Source organism: Carlito syrichta, unplaced genomic scaffold (assembly GCF_000164805.1).
Source record: "Carlito syrichta isolate Samal-C Ts95f unplaced genomic scaffold, Tarsius_syrichta-2.0.1 Scaffold305313, whole genome shotgun sequence".
Classification (NCBI taxonomy): domain Eukaryota; kingdom Metazoa; phylum Chordata; class Mammalia; order Primates; family Tarsiidae; genus Carlito; species Carlito syrichta.
The window spans coordinates 276199-292184 of record NW_007249409.1 but is presented as its reverse complement, the minus strand read 5'-3'; the positions used below and the strand labels follow the sequence as shown (position 1 = coordinate 292184).

The following is a 15986-nucleotide window of genomic DNA, read 5'->3' as shown; positions in this document are numbered from 1 at the left end:
ACTGCACTCCAGTCTGGGCGACAGAGTGAGACTCCAACTCAAAAAAAAAAAAGTAAATAACCACAGATTAATTTAAAAGCAAAACATGATTCTAGATAGAAATTTGGATCAGGAAGAACATTTCAAGAAGCGATATTAGGAAAAGTAGCAAAATTTGATTATGACCTATTAAATAATACTTTTTATATTAACATTAAGTGATCTGAACACTATTATATTTTGGTAATATAAGAGAATGCACTTGTTCTTATGGGGTACATGTTGAAGTATAAGGTAATTACGTATGTATTGGATGTTCATAATTGGCAATTTTAGTTTAAAAGCATACAAATAGTCATTACATTCTTCTTCTATTCCGTTTTTTACATAAAAAGTTAAAAAATGTTATCCAAAAGTTGCCTAAAACATTTCTATAACCTCCACAATCACAATTTTTGTTTTTTAGTTGGAGTTTCACTCTGTCTCGCAGATTGGAGTGCAGTAGCATGATCTTGGCTCAGTGCAGCCTCAACCTCCTGTGTTCAGGTTATCCTTCCACCTCAGCCTTCCAAGTAGCTGGGCCTCTAAGCATGCACCTCCATGCCCAGTTAATCATTTGCTTTTTTGTAAAGAAGAGGTTTTACTGTATTGCATAGGCTGGTCTCAAACACCTAGGCTCAAGCAATGCTCCTATCTTGCCTCCTAAAGTGCTGGAATTACATGTGTGTCCCATAGTGCTCCACCCACAATTATGATTTAAAAACACAAACAAAACTAATCACAGAATTACAGTTACAAAAGATTTATGCTCTGTAAGAATTCTATTACAAAGTTGAAAAGGGAAAAAAATACAAGTTTGCATTAGGTACTGGTTTGGGAGGGAATAGTTACAAAGAAATATACAAAGGATGCTAAAAAAAAGTATACACATCTTAAGAAAGGAAAAAACTGTATTAAAATTGTAATAATCAATATATACCAATAACAAGAGATGAATGCAAGTCACATTTGACTTCTGCAATTACAAGAGGTGCTCAAAGTGGTTACCATCAGTGTCCAGACACTTATGTTTATGAACTAAAAGTAATATATTGATATCATTTCCTAAAATGTGTATACATAGGCCAGGCCGGTGGCAAACGCCTATAATCCCAGCACTCTGGAAGGCGGAGGCAAGAGGACTGCCTGAGCTCAGGGGTTCAAGATCAGCCTGAGCAACATGACGAGAACTCATCTCTATAATAAGTCAGAAAATAAATTAGCTAGAGATGGTGGTGCACGCCTGTGATTCCAGCTACTTGGAAGGTTGAGGTGGAAGGATTGCCTGAGCCCAGCAGGTCGAGGCTGCAGTGGCCTTGAGCATGCCACTGCACTCTAACCTGGTTGACAGAATGAGACTATGACTCAAAAAACAAAAAAAAGAAAATGAAATGGGGTCCCCAGCACTTTAGGAGGCCAAGGTGAGAGGACTGCCTGAGCCCATGGGTTCTCAAACAGCCTAGGAAGCTTGGCGAGACCTCCTCTCTACCATAAATCAAAAAATTAGCTGGGCATAGTAGCGTATGCCTGTAGTTCTGGCTACTTGGAAGGCTGAGGCAGAAGGATCGCCTGAGCCCAGCAGATTGACACTGGAGTGGCTGGGAACGTGCCACTGCACTCCAGTCTGGGTGACAGAGTAAGACTCCAACTCAAAAAAAAAAAAAAAAAAGAAGAAGAAATGGGGTCTTGCTAGGCTGGGTGCGTTGGTTCACACCTATAATCCCAGCACTTTGGGAAGCCAATGTGAGAGAACTGCCCGAACCCACGGGTTCCAGACAAGCCTGGGCAATCTGGTGAGGCCTCATCTCTACAATAAATTTAAAAATTAGCTGGGTGTGGTGGTGTGTGCCTGTAGTTCCAACTACTTGGAAGGCGGAGGAGGAAGGATCACCTGAGCTCAGCAGGTCAAGGCTGCAGTGGCCATAAGCATGCTACTGCACTCCAGCCTAGGTGACAGAGTGAGACTCCAACTCAAAAAAAAAAAATGGAACTTTGCTATGTTGCCTAGGCTGGTCCCAAACTTCCCAGCCCAAAGCCCCACAAAGTACTAGAATATAGGGGTGAGCCACTGTGCCCAGCATAGCGCACAAATAAGTATAGGGACCAGGTACAGTGGCTAACGCTTGCAATCCCAGCACTTTGAGAGGCCGAAGCAGGAGGACTGCTTGAGCCCAGGAGTGCGAGACCAGCCTGGGCAACATAGTGAGACTTCATCTCTACCAAAAAATTAAAAATGTAACCAGGCATTGTGGCACCTGCAATCCTAGCTACTTGGAAGGCTGAGGCAGAAGAATCACTTGAACCCAGAAGGTCAAGGCTGTGGTAAGCCATAATCATGCCACTACACTCAACCTGAGTAAGACCACGCATCAAAAAAAATGCATAGGAATAAAATGTTATAATATCTATAGCTTAAAACAAAATTTAGGCCAGGTGCAGAGGCTCACATCTATAATCCCAGCACTTTGGGAAGCTGGAGCAAGAGGATTTCCTGAGCCCAGGGGTTGAAGACCAGCCTGGGCAACTTGGCGAGACCTCATCTCTAAAATAAATCAATTAGCTGGGCATGGTGGTACACGCCTGTGATTCTGCTACTTGAAAGATTGAGGTGGAAGGATCGCTTAAACCTAGCAGGTCAAGGCTGCAGTAGCCATGAACATGCCATTGCACTACAGCCTGGACAACAGAGACTCCAACTCAAAAAAAAAAAAAAAAAAGACTAATCAAATATGGCACAATAATAACTGTTAAATCCAGATATTGGGTATGTGGGTTTATTATATTAACTCACTCTTCTTTGCTGCAGGTTAAAATTTTTTATAATAAATTGTTTAGAAGGTCTAAAATGTAACACGGCATCTTAGATTGTGTACTGGAAGTAGATGAGTGGAAAATGTGGTGAAATGTGAAAAAAGTCTGAATTTAGTCAACAGTAACAGTTACCCAATGCTAATCTTCTAGTTTTGACGAATGTAACTCGGTTATAAAACGTTAATGTTAGAGGAATCTGGGCAAAAGGGTTATGGGAACTCTCTGTACTATCTCTGCAACTTCTCTGTAAATCTAAAATTATTACAAAGTAAAATGGTTAATTAAAAAAAAAAAATTAGGAAAGAGGCTGGGTGCAGTGGCTCACACCTATAATCCTAGCACATTGGGAGGCCGAGAGGACTGCCCGAGCTCACGGGTTCAAGACCAGCCTGGGCAATTTGGCAAGACTTTGTCTCTACAATAAATCAAAAAATTAGACGGGCACAGTGGTATTTGCCTATAGTTCCGGCTGCTTGGAAGGCTGAGGCAGAAGATGGAGGCTGCCCAGCAGATGGAAGCTGTGGTGGCCGTCAGTGTACCACTGCACTCCGGCCTGGGCAACAGAGTGAGACTCCAACTCAAAAAAAAAGCAAAACAACAACCAATAAATAAATAAAAGCTGTAACAAACACCCAAACATACTTGTAAAAATCTTCATAGAATCGTCCTTTGTGATCCTGACGAATTGAGGCTCGGTTTATTTCAGGAAATTCATCTAAAATAGAGAAAATAAAGCACATAGATCAGATTGAAAAGAGAAATTCACAGTTTTATCAGCTTCTTCTGCATTAAAGATTAGTAACACAAAAAATAAAGGTAATTGTGTATCTATTAAGTTAGTTTTAAAATCAGGTGCAGTGGCTCAAACCTGTAATTACAGCACTTTGGGAGGCTGAGGTAGGAGGATTGCTTGAACTCAGGAGTTTGAGACCAGCCTGGACAACATAGTGAGACCAAGTTTATACAAAAGTCCAAAATACTAGCTGGGTATGGTGGCGCATGCCTGTAGTCTGAAAGTCCAAAATACTAGCTGGGTATGGTGGTGCATGCCCATAGTCTGAGCTACTTGGGAGGCTGAGGCAGGAGGATCACCTGAGTCCAGGAGGTCATGGTGAGCTGTGATCGTGTCATTGCACTCCAGTCTGGGCAGCAGAATGAGACCCCCAACTCAAAAAAAAAAAAAAATCAATCACAGCCCATAGACATCTTGCATCAACTAATGGACTGTATTACTTTGTATTTTACCCTGACCTCATACCAGAAAAGGTGGGAAAGATGGAATGGTGCAAAGATAAAAAAGATGAAAATGGACAGCTGGGGTTGTGGGTGGAGAAAGCTTAACAAACAGTAACTGTAAAAGAAAAAGAGTTACTCACCAAGAGACTTTGCATCATAGAAAGTTCTAGAAAACAGAACCACTGTCACTTCATGACTACAGTTCTTCTCCTAGACATGAATAAAGGAAAAGAGGGCTCAAGTTTATAACATTTACTTCACTATGAATCAGTCTGTATGCATATAAGATTCTTTTTCTTTTTTCTTTATTTTTTAAAATTTTAAAACAGGAGACCTGGATCCTCCCAATTCCCTTTGGTCTTGGAGGCAGGCATTCAAAGCTGTGCGTGGGAGCAGGAGAGGCCTAAGGCTGGAAGTAGAGAGAAAGAGGAAATACATTTTGGAATGACTGGTTCATCCCTGAGAGAAGGGTATGAAGTGTATGGGGAGATGGACAGGGAATGTCTAAAGCAAAAACTAAGGAAGGGAGGAAACCTATTCTTTGCAGTGACTCAACCCTGAGAGGAACAGATGGGTAGTGGGATCGGCTGTTGGATGGATCACCCGGTCAGTAGTCACCAGGACATAGTAGTGGAGGCACAAGTATCCAAGGAATGCTGATTTGGTAGAGTGTGGGAAAGTGGCTGTTAGTGTATGTGTGGTAGAGGGAGCGTAGCTGGTCCCAGAAGAGGGAAAGGATGGTGTGGGGACCGAGGCGAAAGTAGGAGGCACCTATACCCTGTACATGCCCAAAATGTCCTCAGTCCAAGCCGTCTGCAGCAGCGTGTCCAGTATCCCCCGGTACATGAGGCCCTTGCCCTGTGCATCTGTGGGCTGGTTGTAGAGCCTTGTGCTGGCCACATCAAAGGGTGTCATGGCCAGAACCACTGCGATGCCACTCAGCATGACAGCTGCCAGAGCTACCTTCCAGCTTTGGGGATGAAAGAACTCCCACTGGCTCAGGAGGTCCTTGGTGGATGAGAAGGTGCATAGCTGGGTAGAGGAACTGATGATAACTCAGGGCAGGCCGCCCACAACCCACGCTACAACCTCACCAGACCATGTTTCTGGTCAATCTCAGTAAGTACCTGAAACAAGTCCTGATGCTTATAATGATACCCTATGGCAATTTCTGAGGCTGCCCCTCTGCTTGTAGGTGTGTCTTCACCATATAGATGGAACTCCCCAAACAGGATCCCATGATCCCAGCCAGGGCCCTAGCAGTTGCACTGCGGGGAGCACTGAGGGTGCCTTCAGCTGTGTGCAGATAGCCCCCAGCTTCAGCCAGTCCATAGATGCCCAGCCAGATGCCATTCAAGAGGGCAGGAGTCAGGCCTTTCTGCAGGGCAGCCAGGCCATCTACCTTGCCAATGGTGAAGAAGGCATGAAAAACGTTTCAATAGTGCCACTGGTATGTGCCAGGGGCCTGCAGTTCTCCCTGTAGCTACATCCTGGTCTTCCACACTCCAGGCCACTCATTAAGAAGTCCACGTTATGATAGCAGTAGCAGGAACTGGCCGAAGTAAGAAAGTCAAAATGAGCCTCAGAAATGGGGGGTTGGGAAACAGGGGAAGACCTTGAATTCAGCATACAGGATGCAGAAGGTAAGGATTTAGAGATTTGGAATCAAGGGTATCAGGGTCAAATGTCAAGAGGTCAAGGGTTAGCAGGAATTTGGGAGTCAGGTGCTGTCAGAGAGAAGAGAGAGGAATTTAGGAGACTGGTGAGAAGGTTATGGTAGGGCTCTGCTGGTCAAGGGATTTGAGGACAAGGAGGGTTTTTAAAAGCCAGAGAAATGGAAGGTGTGATGGCTCAGGATGGCGGGTAACTGGGGCTGGGTAGTAGAGGAGGGAAATGTGGAGTTAGGAGATGGAAGCTGAGGAGGCAAGAAAAGAAAATCAGCAGGCTATGGAGGAAAAGGATCCAGGAGAAGATCCAATGTTGTCCCCAGGACAACAATGAGATCTAGATCCAGGAAGGAAATCAAGACCCTGGCCAGGAATGAATATCCCCCCACATAATATTCTCAATTCCAGTAAGCTCAGCAGCAATGTACAATATTGGATAACTTCATGTAATTATAGGCTGCACAGTGCAGGAGACAGAGCACTGATGGGAGTCAGAAGACCTGGTTGGAGTTTTGTCTCTGAAACTTACGACTATGGGATCTCGGGCAAGTTATATAAAGTCCCAGGAATGTGGAAAATGCTTGGAAAACTGCAAATCACTAGTAAGTAATGGTCTGTCTTCTGGTTCTTTATTTGGTGTGAAATTAATCAGCCCAGTATCAGAGGTTCATGATAGTTGTATCTTTTACAGTATTTTTAAAATTTATTCAGAACTACAGTTTAAGAAATAAGCACAGCATGCACCTGTAGTTCCAGCTACATGGAAAGCTGAGGCAGAAGGATCGCTGGAGCCCAGCAGGTCAAGGTTGTGGTGGCCGGGAGCGGCCACTGCACTTCAGTCTGGGCGACAGAGTGAGAGTTCAACTCAAAAAAAAAAAATTGAAATAAGCACAGCACAAATGCTGGTGGATTTGAGAATCAAAAACACCCCAGTACCCTACCACTGACACAGGATGAGGACTGCAGGCTGTTCAAGATACAGTGGTAGCCAGGCGTCATGGCAGAGGTGAGAGGACTGTCTGAGCCCAGGAGTTCAACAACAGCTTGGGCAACTTGGCAAGACCACGTCTCTACAATAAATAAAAAAATAAGTCGGGCATGGTTCCGCCTGCCTGTAGTTCCAGCCACTTGGAAGGCTGAAGAAGAAGGACTGCCTGAGCCCAGCAGGTTAAGGCTGCGGTGGCCATGAGCATGCCACTGCACTCCAAACTGGGCAACAGAGTGAGACTCCAACTCAAAAAGAAAAAAAAGATACAGTGGTATAAGCCAAGACACTGAATTTCCTTTGAGTACGATGGGGACTAGTGAGAATAAACATTTCCATGGAGTCTGGAGAGGAACATTCAAGAAGTAGGGTGTTTGCAGATGAACATAAAATGTGGTTTGCACATTTTGGTTGCAGTCAGTCAGCAAGCTCAGTTTCAATTCTTCCTGAGTCTCTGAAGACAATAGCCTACAATGACCAACTCCTTCTCTACCTAAACCATACTTACTAACTACACAATTCAGCATTCACCATATAAGGTATAATGCACATTCTATGCCACCTTATATTCTTCCATAGATATAGCTCAAGTGGACAGAAATTCCTAAACAAAAGCCACAGTGCCAAGAATAGAGCACCAGGAAAAAGCAGACCATCCTTAGCTACCAAGTAATTTACTGGATTCCATATACTCCAAATTTAACATCCTTATCTAATTTTGGTATAGCCTCACAACGAGCTGGTATAGGCATACATGTCTCTCAGTTCATATGTGATTGGAGCAGTAGGGTCTAGTATTAACTACATTATGCAAATAAGGAAATTGAGGTTTAGAGAGACTAAATAATTCTCAAAGATCAAAAAGCTCACTTTGGAAGGCTGAGGAAGGAGGATCACTTGAGATCAGAATGTAAGAACCACCTGGACAACACAAGACTCTGTCTATATAAAATATAAAAAATTAACTTAAAAATTAGCTGGGTATGGTGGCATGCACCTATAATCTCAGCTACTCAAGAAGCTGAGGCAGGAAGATTGTTGGAGCCCAACAACACAGCAAAACCATGTCTCTCCCTTTAAACAAACAAGTTAATCAGAGCAGAACCAAATTTTCCTTTTACTTTTTTCTTTTAGAATTGGGAGTACAAGTGAATGTCAGCTACACAGACATATTGTGCAGTGGTAGGGAATGGGTCTCAGATGGATTGGTTCATTATCTGGCCCATTCTCCAGATAAGGAACATTGTACTCAATAGATAATTTCTGAACTCCTCTCCCTGTGCCCCCCTTACTAGTGTCCCTAATGTCTATTGTTTCCATCTTAGCTACTGCATATAAATGAGAACATGCAGTGTTGGGTTCTCTGGTTTTGAGTTAGTTCACTTAGGATGAAAGAACCATAACTTTAACCCAGTCTCCTTTAATCCAACTATACTATACTTTTATACTATATATGTTCTTTTATACTATATAAAAACCTCAAATTATATATGTTTGGGGGGTCTTCTGGTTTTTTTAAAGTTGGATTTTCACTCTGTCACCCAGGTTGGAGCGCAGTGGCACAATCATAGCTCACTGCAGCTTCGACCTCTTGGGTCAGGTGATCTTCCTGCCTCAGCCTCCAGAGTAACTGGGCCCACAGGTGCATGCCACCATGATCAGCTAATGTTTTAATTTTTTGTCAAGAAAGAAGGCAGTCAGGCCGGTCCCCACCCTCAGGCCTGAAACTCCCCCAGTCTGACCTGTGTGGTCACCTTTGCTGAGGCTTGCCTACTCCATTGCTCGCAGATTCACCCCTCTCCTAGTGTTACTGTTTTCCTTTGGAGTCCCACAGTTCTTAGGAAAGAATTTTCAGTCTGTCATCATTAAGTATGATGTTAGTTGCGTGTTTTCATAAATGTTCTTTATCATGTTGAGATGATGAGAGTAATTTAAATATGGAGTCCAGGTTTTAGCTAAGAGTAGCTCATTTTAAGGCAACTTCATAGGAGTGGTACACTTTAAAATTCTGTGCTGAGGCCAGCGCTGTGGTTCAGCTTGTAATCCCAGCATTTTCGGAGGCCGAGGTGAGAGGATTGCCTGATCCCAGGGTTTCGAGCCCAGCCTGGGCAACTTGGTGAGAACTCATCTCTATAATAAATCACAAAAACTAGCTGTAGGTGGCGTCTGTAGTTCCAGCTACTGGAAGGCTGAGGTGGAAGGATCACCTAAGCTCAGCAGGCTGAGGCTGCAGTAGCCATGAGTGTGCCACTGCACTCTAGCCTGGGCAACAAGAGTGAGACTCCAACTAAAAAATAATAAAATAAAGTAAAATAAAACAAAATAAAATAAATAAAATTCTGTGCTGAGTAGTGTTTACTCCATGACACTTAGTGTATAAGAAGAAACATACCTTCCACTTGGTAAATAGATCAGCAAGGAAACCATTCACAGCTTTCTCAAAATACAAATCCCCTGAAAAAAAACAATGAGAAGAGGGTGAGGACTATCTTTATCTCTTGCTTGCAATTTATTATCTAAGTAAAGTAACAGAAAAGGGACCAAGAGAATATAGGTTCTGATATGTCTTAAAACAAGATCATAAAATCCAGGTGTACAAAATGGCTTCATTCTAGATTTTCTATCAAGCTAAGTTTAATATTTGCCTCACTCAGTAAAAGGCCATGGCTTCAAGGCAAAATGCAAGTTTGAAAAAAGCTTTGACAACTGAAAAATGCAGTATATCTTCTGAATGAGAGAACAATCTAACTTCCAAATACAATTATTCTCATATGCTTATTAGTTTGTTAGAAAAGGATTTAGTGTACCCTAGGCATTCAAGAATTATCATTTGTAGTTCCTACTATTCATGAGTGACCTTGTCATTTCACAACAAAAGTTAATCTGAAATTTTACTAAACACGAATTTGAATTGTATGCATCATGAGGCTCATGTATTGGACATAGTATCTGTACCTCATCGCAGCTTTATTGTTCTCCATTTATTATGTCATAATTTCAATAAAATGAAACAAACTTAGGTATTCCTGTGAGTGGTAAGAAATGAAAAATAACAAATAAAGTGTTGTTTCCTCACCATGAGTAATCACTCTATAACTTTTCATCCTGTACTTATAGAATAAAGATCTGAGAATTCACATTTTTCATTAGTGTTTTACTCTATGTATGGAATTCATATTCTATACACACACACACACACACATATATACCCATACATACATACATAATTTATCTACTTATCCATTTATTTGTTTTAGCATCTTTAGAGAATGTCAAGAGCTCACTGTAAAATGATAACAACTTGGGAGAAACCAGAAAATTCTCCCCAGTGGCAGTTAACAACCAGCACTAAGGAACAGTACCATAAATATCAAAATCCCACATTTCACAGCTCATCTGAATAAATATGTAAACCATAGCCGACGTAGAACGGAAAACCACCTGAAATAAACAAAAACATAATTGCATTAAAAAGCAATGCCATAGAGTTTCAGTTCTATAAGATAAAAAAGTTCTTGAGATTTGTTTCACAACAGTATAAATATACTTAATACTACTGAACTACACACTTAAAAATGGTTAAAATGGTAAATTTATGATGTGTTTTTTACCATTTTTTTTTTAAAGCAACAATGGTGCTTGAGCCCAGGAGTTAGAGTTTGAGTGAGATCACACCACAATCTCTAGCTTGGGTAACTGAAAAAGACCCTGTCTCTAAATAAATAAGTAAATAAATAAAAAATAATGACAGAAGAATTATCTTAATTGTGATGTGAGACTTCTAAAAGCAAGCTTCACATAGACATTCTTCCATTTTAATAGTTACTGAGCTCTCTCTGAGCTCTATGCCATAGGCAGTGAGGAGAGCTGGTTCTTGCCCTCTAGGAGCTTATAGTAGCAGGATAAAAACATGCAAAATATTATAACATATACAAATGCTCCATGATGGCGCTCACAAAAACTGTAGGAGAAAGGGAGGTTAATCTATCTGGGAAAGTTATGGAAAACTCATTACGATGGCAGAATGTGGACTAAGATGTGCCAGATGATGAGCTGCCAGTCTAATAAACTATAATTCACATTGTACTTCCCCTACACCCACGCTGCTTCAAGAAAAAACCCAAATGGTTTTCGGGTCCTGTGTGCTTTACCACAGTCTTCTCTCCTCCACAAGGCTCTAAAGAAATTCTATGGGAAAGTAAAATATATATTTCTGATGCTCCTTTAGTTCTTTAGAGACATGTTCCTTGAAGACCATTCACTCCGAAGTTTTCCATTGTCCCTAGGGCATAACAGGCATTTGCTAATTTCACTCTTTTTTTTTTTTTTAAGTTGGAGTTTCACTATGTCACCCAGGCTAGAGTGCAGTGGTACGCTCACAGTCACCCCAGCGTTGAACTGCTGGGCTCAGATGATCCTTCCACCTAAGTTTTCCGAGTAGCCAGAACTACAGGCATACACTACCATGCCTGGCTAATTTTTTTTTATTTATGGAAGAGATGAGGTCCCACAAGTTTCCCAGGCTGTTCTCAAACCCATGGGCTCAGGCAATCTCCTCACCTCAGACTCCCAAAGTGCTGGGATTACAGGCTTGAGCCACTGTACCTGGCCCACTCCCCCTTTCTGACACACAGAAACACAAAGGCTGAGAGGAAACATCTTTCAAAATGTCAACTGTGATCATCTCTGAGTATTGGAATTATCAGTGATTTTGCTCCTTTTTGTTTGCTTTTCAAAATTATCAACTATTTCAGAGAAGTGAACATAAACACATATTGTCTAAATTTTAAATGGTAAACATGCAAGGTTCTTATAACTAAATGTTTTTTTGAAAGATCCTTTTTAGGCAAACCTTTTCTAGAAATAGAAGCAGATCAAAATGATTGTGTATGTGAAGGGGAGGTAATGACTGCAAAGTGGTATGAGGGAACTTCTGGGGTGACAGAAATGTTCTACACTTGATTGAGGTAATAGTGGTATTAATATATACATTTCTCAAAACCCACCAGACTGTATACATAAAATGGTATGGAAACTATGTTTCATTAAATTGATTTAAAAGATACTTTTCTAGCCAGGCATAGTAGCTCACGTTGGTAATCCCAACACTTTGGGAGGCAGAGGTGAGAGGACTGCCTGAGCCCAGGGGTTCAAGACTAGCCTGGGCAACTTGATGAGACCTCGTATCCATAATACATCAAAAAATTAGCCAGGCATGGTGGTGTGCACCTATAGTTCCAGCTACTTGTAAGGCTGAGGCAGGGGGATCACCTGAGCCTAGTAGGTCAAGGCTGCTATAGCGGTAATGTGCTACTGTACTTTAGCCTGGGCAACAGAATGAGACTCCAACTCAATAAATAAATAAGATACTTTTCTAGATCTCATTACTACACTCCATATTTATAAAGTATGTCTACAAGCCTGTTCCGTACATGTACCATGTTTAACAACACCCTCACTATGGTACAATTCCCTAGCTGTGACAACCAAAAATATCTTCAGACATTGTCAAAAGACCCCTGGGAATAGGAATGCAAAATCACCCCTGGTTTTGTTTTGTTTTGTTTTTTTGAGTCAGAGTTTCACTTCGTTGCCCAGGCTGGAGTGCAGTGGTTTTGCTAATGTCTACTGCAGTCTCGACCTGCTGGGCTCAGACGATCCTTCTGCCTCAACCTTCCCAGTAGCTGAAACTATAGATACACACTACCATGCCTGACTAATTTCTTTTCTTTTCTTTTTTTTTAAAATTCATTGTAGAGACAAGTTCTCATCAAGCCGAGGTTCAGGCAATCCTCTCGCCTCCACCTTCCAAAGTGCTGGGATTACAGATGTGAGCCAGTGTGCCCAGCAATTTTTTTTTTTTTTAATTTTATTTATTTTTTTGAGTTGGAGTCTCACTCTGTCACCCAGACTGGAGTGCAGTGGCTGCTCCTGGCCACCGCAGCCTCGACCTGCTGGGCTCCAATGATCCTTCCACCTCAGCCTTCCAAGTAGCTGGAACTATGGGTGCGCGCTACCATGCCCGGTTAAGTTTTTGATTTATTGTAGAGATGAGGTCTCACCAAGTTAACCAGGCAGGTCTCAAACCCGCGGGCTCAGGCAATCCACTCACCTCAGCCTCCCAAGGTGCGGGATTACAGGCTGAGCCACTGAGCCCAGCTTTTTTTTTTTTTAAACTTATTGTAGAGATGAGGTGTCACCAAGATACTCAGGCTGGTCTTGAATTCCTGGGCTCAGACAATCCTCTTGCTTCCACCTCCCAAAGTACAGGGATTACAGACAAGCACTACCATGCCTGGCTGGCCTTTGGTTGAGAACCACGGCTCTCAGGGGAGGAAGGCAGGTAGGAACAAGGAAAAGCAGAAAGTAGATAGCTAGTTTCACTAACAGTATTGTTCATTTGCAAAGGTCTCTCTTCATGCTTATTACATGATCTTCCATGGAGCTTAACTTTTGCTGTGTTTTTTGTGGGCACAGCATCCTACAGGATAGACACTACATCTCTATGCTTGATATTAAATAGAATCCGTTAGAAGAAGAAAATGGGGCTGGGCGCAGTGGCTCAAGCCTGTAATCCCAGCACTTTGGGAGGCCAAGGAGAGAGCATTGCCTGAGTCCAGGGGTTTGAGAGCAGCTCAAGCAACTTGGTGAGACCTTGTCTCTACAACAAATCAAAAAATTAGCTGGGCAGGGTGTTACACGCTTATAGCTCCAGCTACTTGGAAGGCTGAGGTGAAAGGATCGCTTGAGCCCAGCAGGTCGAGCCTGCGGTGGCCATGAGCGTGCCACTGCATTCTGGCCTAAGCGACAGAGTGAGACTCCAACTCAAAGAAAAAAAAAAAAGAAAGAAAGAAAATGAAGATCAACCCCAAATCGGAGAGATACAACTCTAAAACACCAGGGTTGCAGGAGACCCTGACAATATTACCACTTCCACTTGGGCAAACAGTAGCAATCATGAGATTGTCAGATTTTTGTTTCTTAGTTTTGTTTTTGATTCTAGGACTTAGACATAATGGTATGAGGAAACAAAACACAGAAAGCATAGTATAAACCTTACCCTGGTATCTTCGCTAATATAGCCACACATGACCTTCTCATTCTTAACCCACAGCTCACCAGCCTGTGCCCTGAAAAGAGACACACACACGTTATCACAAATATTACACTGAACTAAAAAGAAGTAAGGCATCTTCAGGTGGCTCCCTCTACTCTGATGTTTATACCCAAATGACCTGACAGATTATAGATTTCCAAAGAGAGCTCCATGAACAGATTATGTAACATAAAGAATTCTCAGCTGGGCGCGATGGCTCACACCTATAATCCCAAAACTTTGGAAGGCCGAGGTAAGAGCCCATGGGCTGAGAACAGCCTGGGCAACTTGGTGAGACCTCATCTCTACAATAAATCAAAAAATTCACCAGGCAAGGTGGTGTGTGCCTGTAGTTCCAACTACTTGGTAGGCTACAGTGGAAGGATTGCCTACGGTGGAAGGGTGCCACTGCCCTCCAGCCTGGGTGTCAGAGTGAGACTCCAACTCAAAAAAAAAAAAAAGGATTGTTTGAGCCCAGCAGGTCAAGGCTGCAGTGGCTGTGAGCATGCCAACTGCACTCCAGCCTGGATGACAGAGTAAGACTCCGACTCAAAAAACAAAAGAATTCTTTCATAACATACTGAATATGGGCTGGGCATGGTGGCTCATGCCTGTAATCTCAGCATTTAGGGAAGCCAAGACGGGAGAACTGCTTCAGCCTACGAGTTTGAAACCAGTTTGGGCAGCATAGAGACCTCATCTCTACAAAAAAAAAAAAAATAACTAAGATTAGCCAGGCATGGTGACACGTGCCTGTAGACCCAGCTACTTGTAAGGTCAAGACAGAAAGATCACCTAAACACAGGAGGTTGAGGCTATGGTGAGCCATGATTGTGCTACTGCACTCCAGCCTGGGCAAAAGAGTAAGATCCCATCTCAAAAAAAGAAAAGGAAAAAAAACAAACAAACGGGGGAAAAGATCACATATAAAGGCAAGGAAAATGTTATGTACCATGAGTCACAGTTCAGACTACCTAGGAAATTCTGGACAATCAATGAACCTCTTTGGGCCCCCCTCAAGTCTGCAAAATTAAGAAGGCTGGACCAGGCCCATGGCTTACACCAAGAGAATGTCTCTTTGCCCAATTATGTCTGTGAAAGAACAAGTGCAGCAAGTCTGACCTGACAAGGAACGTGTGTTTCCTTAACATTATAATCAGGATTTCTGTGTCCCCATGTCATATGAGTTCTATTAGCAGGAAACACTCTGCATACAAGCTGCAGAACAGCATCTTAACAGGACCTCTAAAATGAGCTGCTTGTGCTAGAAGTAACTCACCAACTTCTTGTATATGGATGCAAAGTGGAGTTACAAAATTTGGGCTTAGACTCCTGGGTCTCCACTGACCAGTGGAGATCAAGTCACAATCTTTCTGAGCCTCAATTTTAAAAATCAGTAAATGTGGCTAATAAGAATCCTAAGGCATCCATCCCCTAGGGTTCTTGGGAAGATCAAATGAGATACTGTGAGAGGACTTAGTAAGCTGCAAAACAGTTGCTTTTATTATTTCTTCAGACATAAGTCTTTATCAAAACATACAGAAAACATGCACATGGGCTGGGCTCGGTGGCTCAGCCCATAATCCCAGCACTTTGGGAGGCTGAAGTGAGTTGGAATGCCTGAGCCCACAGGTTCGAGACCAACGCAGGCAACTTGGCAAGACCTCTTCCCTACAATAAATCAAAAATTAGCTGGGCAAGGTAATGCACGCCTGTAGCTCCAGCTATTTGGAAGGCTGAGGCAGAAGGATCACCAGAGTTCAGCAGGCCGATGCAGGGGTGGCCATGAGCATGCCACTGCACTCCAGTATGGGTGACTAAGTAAGACTCCAACTCAAAAAAAAATGCACATGTATGTGTGGACATACACACACACACACACACACACACACACACAGAGAGAATACAATTGACCCCCTTATACACAAGACTTTAATTTATTCTTACCCAACAGGAACCAAGAATGGCCCTGTGACAGTACTCTTCTCTCTCTCTCTCTCTCTCTTTTGTTTAATTTAAAATGTCACTTTATTTTTTTTAACCATATTTTTTATTTTAAAATTGTGGTGTACAGTTAAGGGTTAGGTATGCAAATATGCATCGTTCAGGCACCCTTATTGATAAGGGGTGAGCCCCCGTCCCCAGACAGATATTGACAACCATTAATCCCACC

At 42.4% G+C, this 15986-nt stretch overlaps 1 protein-coding gene and 1 pseudogene across 1 annotated transcript in view; both read right to left on the bottom strand.

Annotated features, from left to right (window-relative positions):
• The window catches only part of DEPDC5 (DEP domain containing 5), a 147362-nt gene that overhangs the window by 112771 nt on the left and 18605 nt on the right, over positions 1 to 15986 (bottom strand). Inside the window, exons 8-12 of the mRNA XM_008061535.2 lie at positions 13778 to 13847; positions 10080 to 10158; positions 9110 to 9171; positions 4206 to 4275; positions 3472 to 3544 (exon numbers count right to left, since the gene is read on the bottom strand). Coding sequence (XP_008059726.1) covers positions 3472 to 3544; positions 4206 to 4275; positions 9110 to 9171; positions 10080 to 10158; positions 13778 to 13847 — 354 coding nt within the window. The remainder of the gene's footprint in view (positions 1 to 3471; positions 3545 to 4205; positions 4276 to 9109; positions 9172 to 10079; positions 10159 to 13777; positions 13848 to 15986) is intronic.
• On the bottom strand, positions 4673 to 6731 carry LOC110595938 (annotated as a pseudogene).